The sequence below is a fragment of the Gordionus sp. m RMFG-2023 genome, chromosome 1 (genome assembly GCF_954871325.1).
Source record: "Gordionus sp. m RMFG-2023 chromosome 1, tfGorSpeb1-WG-v2, whole genome shotgun sequence".
Lineage (NCBI taxonomy): Eukaryota > Metazoa > Nematomorpha > Gordioida > Chordodea > Parachordodidae > Gordionus > Gordionus sp. m RMFG-2023.
The window spans coordinates 66,924,341-66,931,883 of record NC_088775.1 but is presented as its reverse complement, the minus strand read 5'-3'; the positions used below and the strand labels follow the sequence as shown (position 1 = coordinate 66,931,883).

General features: G+C 24.9%; 1 protein-coding gene across 2 annotated transcripts; it reads right to left on the bottom strand.

Moving 5' to 3' along the window:
• Nucleotides 1–3,333: 3,333 nt before the first annotated feature.
• On the bottom strand, nucleotides 3,334–3,986 carry LOC135931834 (large ribosomal subunit protein eL33-like). Of its 2 annotated transcripts, none has more exons than XM_065469141.1 (4): nucleotides 3,848–3,986; nucleotides 3,644–3,796; nucleotides 3,467–3,602; nucleotides 3,334–3,427 (listed from the first exon to the last, which is right to left on the bottom strand). In XM_065469141.1, the coding sequence occupies exons 1-4, from the start codon at nucleotides 3,889–3,891 to the stop codon at nucleotides 3,404–3,406; spliced, it is 357 nt and encodes a 118-aa protein (XP_065325213.1). In that variant the 5' UTR covers nucleotides 3,892–3,986; the 3' UTR covers nucleotides 3,334–3,403. The 2 variants fall into 2 exon arrangements, with proteins under 2 accessions (XP_065325213.1, XP_065325212.1); XM_065469140.1 differs by having other exon boundaries at nucleotides 3,484–3,602.
• Nucleotides 3,987–7,543: the final 3,557 nt, after the last annotated feature.

The following is a 7,543-nucleotide window of genomic DNA, read 5'->3' as shown; positions in this document are numbered from 1 at the left end:
GTTGCTTTATTTTTGGTTCATTTTTTCGACCAAAAACCCAACCAAAATCATGCTACTTCGATCCAACCAAGCAATTTTACCACACTGCTATCTATCTATGTGATCTGTAAAATTTACAACTAATTTTGGTTATCAATATATTTAAAATATAGCAGGAAAAAATAAAAATAATACAAGATTTCACGAAGAGAATAAAGTTGCATTGTGTGATATGTAAATGTTTTAAACATGCCTCCGGCATAAAGCTATAAATAAAATCATCCATAACGCTCTTAATAAAGCTAAAATACCTAACATCCTAGAACCAACAAACCTCTCTTTACAAGATGGTCTCAGACCTGACGGTTTAACCTGCACCCCATGGTCCAATGGGAAATCCTTAATTTGGGACGCAACCTGCGTCTCTTCCTTTCCCTCATCAATTAATTCAAACCCTCTTACTAGCGGGGAAAATAAAAAAATTAATAAATACTCAATAACTTTATTTTTCAACCCATAGTCATTTCAACTAATGGCAATTTCTTACAATCAACATATTTTTTAAAAAAAATCTTAGCATGTAAAATTTATAACATTACAAAAATCAATTTTTCTTAAACAAAAACTCCAATTAGAAATTTTTAAACATAATTATACCTGTTTTTTAGGAACATTTTTACTATAAGCTCTTTTTAGAGCCATCGATATTTTTAAAATATACATTCACTTTTAATATATATATTCATTTTTTATTTACATGTTTTAAAGATAAATGAATAATAATTAATGCTATCTGTATCTTTTTAAAGAAAATGAAAAAGATACAAGATTCATTTCAAAATTATCTTAGATACAGATACTAGTATCTTATTAAAAATGTCAATAAAACACTGAGTACAAGATACAAAAGGATCTTGTATCTTAGATACAAGTGAAATAGCCACTAGTTATCTTCACTTACTTTTAAATTGAAATATTTAATTTATTATATTATAGGCCAAAATAAACCAAATATATAATAATATATTTAATAAAGCCAACAAAAGCCTGAGTCAATTTTAGATTCAAAAACAAGCTGAGTTTAGGGTAGGCTTGGCTCAGCCATTTGAGGTGGCTTGAGTCTACTCGAGCCAGCCAACTAATAAGGCGGCTTGAGCCAGATTCAATTTTCGACTTAGGGTTAAGCCTAAATTAATTTCGGCTCAAAAATCGGTTTGAGCCTAAGCCAAATTTCGATTCAAAAACTGGCTGAGTTTAGGGTTAAGCCAGTTTACCTTAGCCATTTAACAACACTAGTTAAAACTCTATTACTTACATATATCACCATTAAGTGTTTTAAGGTATATGCTTAAAGTCTGACAAGCTTGATTTATCATTATTTATAGGGGTGTATCAATACCACTTTTTGGAGGCCCCAATCCAATTTCATCTGAACGTGTTCTTCATACATATTTAATTATATAACGATCCCAACAAACTAAATATGCCAGTTAGTTATTGATATTAATGTAATTTTTTTAAGTCCATATGATTTTCTATATTATATAAATAATAAAAAACAATATATAAACTAAATTTTCTTCACAAAAGTTGATGTTAATGCATTCTAAAAATTGTTTGTCAAAGCATTGATAAAATTGGGAAAAAAAAGATTGGTTTAAAGTGGATATCCAAAAATTGTTGATAGGAAATAAATTTTTCCATTATAAATATAATAAAAACAGTGATTTTTATATATTGCAACATTCATAACTTGTATGATGCTTGAGTTGATCAGTAAGTTCTTTTATAAGTAATTCTACAAATGGAATAAGGTATCAATTAATGTATTCTCTCCAATTTATTTTTTAATGCACTGATTTGGTAATAAAGCTGAAGCCTTATTTAATAGGCAAATTTATTAATACTAGCCAAGATCTTTAAAAAGATGAAAAATTTGAGCAACCATATAAAAGATATCAACATATCCCTAATTAATTATATATTATAGTTATTCATATTATGATCATATTGACGTGTATTTAATATGTTCATTATTTATAAAATTAGATAAAATTTTATACTCAGTTTTGCATTTTATTTGGCAATTGATGAGTCATATGGAGGCTTAACTATACTTATATTTAAGGTGACAATATGTGAATAATAAACATGCATATTTTTTCCCTTAAATATTAAAACTCAATTTTTTTTAAATTAACTCAGGTTAGGCTGGAACAAAAAATTTGTACTTGGGTCAGGCAGCAAATTTTAAATTCAGGTTAGGGCCAGGCCAAGAAAATAACTTTGCATGGCTCTATACATATGTAATTTGTAATAGACTAAATATTTTTATTGTTTAGTATTTTTTGTGTTTTATATGGCATTTTATATATGATCAATAATTTTACAAATGAATATTGATTTATTTCAATGCATACAACAAGGTTTAATTTGTTATAAGCCAAAATAACTACCTTCGTAAGATATCAAATAAAATGTTTTGACATAAAATCAGATCTGTGCTACTATGAATAGAGCCTTAAGCTATATAAAAGTGTAAATTTTTTAAATATTAAAAGATGCATAATTGCTTAAACCCATTACATAGATTGAATTTTAAAAATAATATTTAATACTTACATAATAATCATTTTCATCATCAGTAATTATTCATTGCATAATTTGTTTTCAGTATTAAATTATAAAGCTAAATTGTTTTTAATAATACACAAGTTTTTGTCATTTCTTTTCAAGGTATAGATGATAAATAAAACAAAAACAATGTTTTTTTAATGAAAGATTTAATTAAAATATAAATGGCAGTGTAATTAACTAGTTAAGCTAATTTTTAAGCGCTGTATGAATAGAGCCTTAAGCTATATAAAAGTGTAAATTTTTTAAATATTAAAAGATGCATAATTGCTTATAAAGCCCATTACATAGATTGAATTTTAAAAATAATATTTAATACTTACATAATAATCATTTTCATCATCAGTAATTATTCATGATTTTGCATAATTTGTTTTCAGTATTAAATTATAAAGCTAAATTATTTTTATTAATACACAAGTTTTTGTCATTTCTTTTCAAGGTATAGATGATAAATAAAACAAAAATGTTTTTTTAATGATTTAATTAAAATAAAAATGGCAGTGTAATTAACTAGTTAAGCTAATTTTTAAGTGCTGTATATATTTTTTTAGAAAATTAGAATAAAAATTTCTTAATAAAAAACTATGAAAATGCAATAAATGGCATATTTTGGTATAACAAGAAAAATCATAAGGTTTACACCAAAATTCTGAGGTATGACAACCCATGATGAAAATATATAACTATGACTAAATACATCATGTGAATATAAAATAATTATCATAATCCAAATATAGTTTATTAGATCAAAATAAAGTTTGCCATGCATAAGAAATAATATAATTATTTATATATTTGATGGATAGAGCATCTAAAATAAAATAAATGTTTAATTAAGTAAAATAGTTACTATTCTAATTCTTTTACCCATAGCTTGAGGTGGTAAATTTTTTCTAAACTTCGCTCTGACAGCACCACTTACACCATGTGGTCTAGTTACCTTCCCCCATATGGCTTTATAAGATTTAGATTTATTTCCAGAGTTTCTAAAATATTTATTTTATAAGTATTTTTTAAAAAAAAATACTTTTTAGCTTTGTAAACAAATGCACATTTTTTCCCTATGTAAAATTTTGTATCGTCTCTTTTAAACACACCTTCAATACGTAGTAAAGAAGTATGTTCTCTTTGATTTCTTAGACTTCTTTTAAATCCTGTAAAAACCGCCTTTGCATAAAGTCTTAATATAAAAGGAGATCTATTGAATATAAATCATAAATTATAATATTACCTTCCTATTTTACGTTTGGGGTGTCTTTTCTGAAGTTCAGACATTATTTTCCGGTATGATAAGGATAGATGTTAACTAAAATCGGCATCAAACATGCTAATTTTATAGAAAAATATTTAAAAAATACACCTTGATAAATATACCATATAATTGATGTCGATCATAGGCATAGCTAAAGTAGTGGACAAAGGAAAATACCCCCCTATATAAATTTATCACTTTTTGTGAATATCATTTTTAGCTAAATAACCTCCTTAGTCCTCTCCCAAGCCCCTGTCACCCAAAAATGAATGCATATATCTTAAACAATAATTTGAAAGAAAGATTGTAAAATTTAATATTTTTTTAACTTAAGTTATTGACTATAATTTATACTTTTTTGGAAAAAAGCGTTTATATGTAAAAATGTGAAACCAAAAATGTTTTTAAGAAATGAAATATAAGCCAAAGATAAGTCTTAAGAAAAAAATGCAGGGGCATCGCTAGCCTTTACAATCTCAGGGGGCTCAACTATGGAGCTGATTAAGATATTGCAGTAATATATTTTAAAAAAATTTTATTGGAAGGTTAATTAGTAAGCATTTCTAATGTATTTCGACGATCTTTAAAATAATTTTAATTTTTCATTTCAATGTTATTTGCATTATTGAATTCAGCAAAATTTGTTTCACCAAAAAAAAAATGATCAACAGTTTCCATATTATTAGATATTAAATCTTGGTGTTATAGTTTGAGATTGATTATATACTACTGGTACTATATATAGGGTTTCTTTTAATAATAAAAAAGTATTTTTTTTTATCATCCGACAATTCGAATCTTAAAATATAGTGATAATAATGCCAAAAAGCTTCGTTATATTTATTATCATTAGAAGAAGAAAATCCCAATCTTTTGTCAATTCCATCTGGGACAACTTTCAATAAAGGTAAACAATATTGCAATGGAAATTTTAGCGGATTACCACTTATTATCTCCCTTATCTTTTCAGAAGATTTGAACCTTCCGCTTGCTTTCCATAATTTTATACATTTTTCCATTACTCCATTTCAATTTAATTTTGTATAAATATTGGTTTTATTTTATTAATGGCATTAAATCAAGCAAATATACGGGTTAATTTTTTTATATTATGGTATAGTTTGCTTTATATCGGGTATAAATGTCAAAAATGATATTTCTAATTTTAAAAAAAATCAATATATATCTAGAGGATTATGTTAAACCCTTTATCATTTTTTTTGTGTTTATAGGTTTGACATTATACATATTCATTTGACTTGAATTATTTAAAAACGTTTACATCTAAAATTTTAAGATTGAGATTTGATTCAAGGGAACTTATTTCCATAATTTTCCTATCACTACATTCTTCACTATCATGAGTGTTAACAATCCTACAAATTAAAAAATATTAGATAAATTGCTAATTATATTCTTTGGAGTTACATTTAATTTATTCATATATAAAAAAATATATCTATCTATCTTTCTATCTATCTATCTATCTATCTATCTATCTATCTATTATCTATCTATCTATCTATCTATCTATCTATCTATCTATCTATCTATCTATCTATCTATCTATCTATCTGTCTATCTATCTATCTATCTATCTATCTATCTATCTATCTATCTATCTATCTATCTATCTATCTTATCTATCTATCTATCTATCTATCTATCTATCTATCTATCTATCTATCTATCTATCTATCTATCTATCTATCTATCTATCTATCTATCTATCTATCTATCTATCTATCTATCTATCTATCTATCTATCTATCTATCTATCTATCTATCTATCTATCTATCTATCTATCTATCTATCTATCTATCTATCTATCTATCTATCTATCTATCTATCTATCTATCTATCTATCTATCTATCTATCTATCTATCTATCTATCTATCTATCTATCTATCTATCTATCTATCTATCTATCTATCTATCTATCTATCTATCTATCTATCTATCTATCTATCTATCTATCTATCTATCTATCTATCTATCTTTCTTACTATCTATCTTATAGAGCAGGGGCGTCGCTAGCCTTCACACTCTCAGGAAACTCAACTAAAAAAAAATTATGGGGGACTTCGCCTCCCCCCATACCCCCTAATTTGCGGATAAAATATATTATACTTTTTTACTTTTTTAAAATTTGTTAACACTGAACAATTAATCTGATTTTTAAATTTTGTCATTTATTATATTATGCATACAAAATAAACTGGCATATAAAAAATCACATATTGCAATAATATAATTCTTAGCACTTATATTGACAAAAGGTTATCAAACTAGTATAAATCTCTGTAACCATTTTAGACAATGTTTTATAGAATGGACTAATAAGGAAAAATTTATAGGCATAAACCTAATCAACAATTTTTGTAGGAGAGAGTATAAACGACCAATCCAAATCATAAAACTATATGGTGGTTAGAGCTTCCTCTTAGATGACATTATGGAAGCTAGATAAGTAATCGAGAAATTTATGTGAGATATTAAATTTCTAAAAGATTATCTTCCATTTTAAATGATATATAAACGACTACACAGTTGACCATTATTGTTTATCTAAAATATGCAATTATATGCTCTCAGCCGTTATAGTAATAATCTTAAATTACATAGCAGCACAAATAATAGATGCTGGTTAATTTTCAGTAATAGCCATGACACTCACGATGTAAACTAATATCAGAATTTATTATGTTGGAAAAATTGATAAAATAAAAACACTAAAAATCTTTGGAAGAAATAATTATGCAAATATATTGAAACCTGGAGTTATTTACACGGCAATGCCATATTAGAAATGAAACATTTTCTAACTATAAAATAAGGACCAGAATGATATGATGAAACAATTAAGATTTTATATATTGTCGCACCACCTTGGTATATTATATCTTAAAATACTAGTAGTTTGTAATAATATCAAAAATATACTTGTATTAAAAATTTAACTCAAGACTGTTTTTCGAAAATGAGCTTTCCTAAAAACACGTAAAAAAAGAGAAGAAAAGATATCAAATTTATTACATCTATTGCAGGATGAATAATAAAATGTTTAATTTTAAAAATTATTTATAACTAAATAGATGGCGTTAAATACTTAAATGCAATTTGTTATTATATTTTTTATCAAAACCATTTATTATAATATTAACTGTAATATATTATATAACTGTCAAATACGTCTATAAAAGGGGCATTATATCTGATAATTTATAAACAACTGTATATAGTAGATAATTATAAACTATATGTCTACTTACTTTTTATAAAGAGATCTCTTATACTTATTTGGACCTTGAAAATATCTTTAAGGTATGATAATAAAATTTAAAAATATATATACAGTTGATTATTCATTTTGAACTCGGCTAATTACAATATTAAATTTGTTAATTTTCAAATAATATATGATTATATTTATTTAATCAGGGTTAAATACAATGACATTATGTCATTGGTTAAATAATTATTTAAATAATAAAAGTCAATTAAACTTCAACTGTTAAAGCTAAATTAATATTTAGTTAGTTATTGATATTATGTTTTTAATACAGAATTTGATTGCAAGCTGACATAGTGAAAAGATCATTTATATGTATTAATCTAATCTTAATAATTAAAATAATATTCATTTAATAAAAATTTAAATAGTCTTATTAAT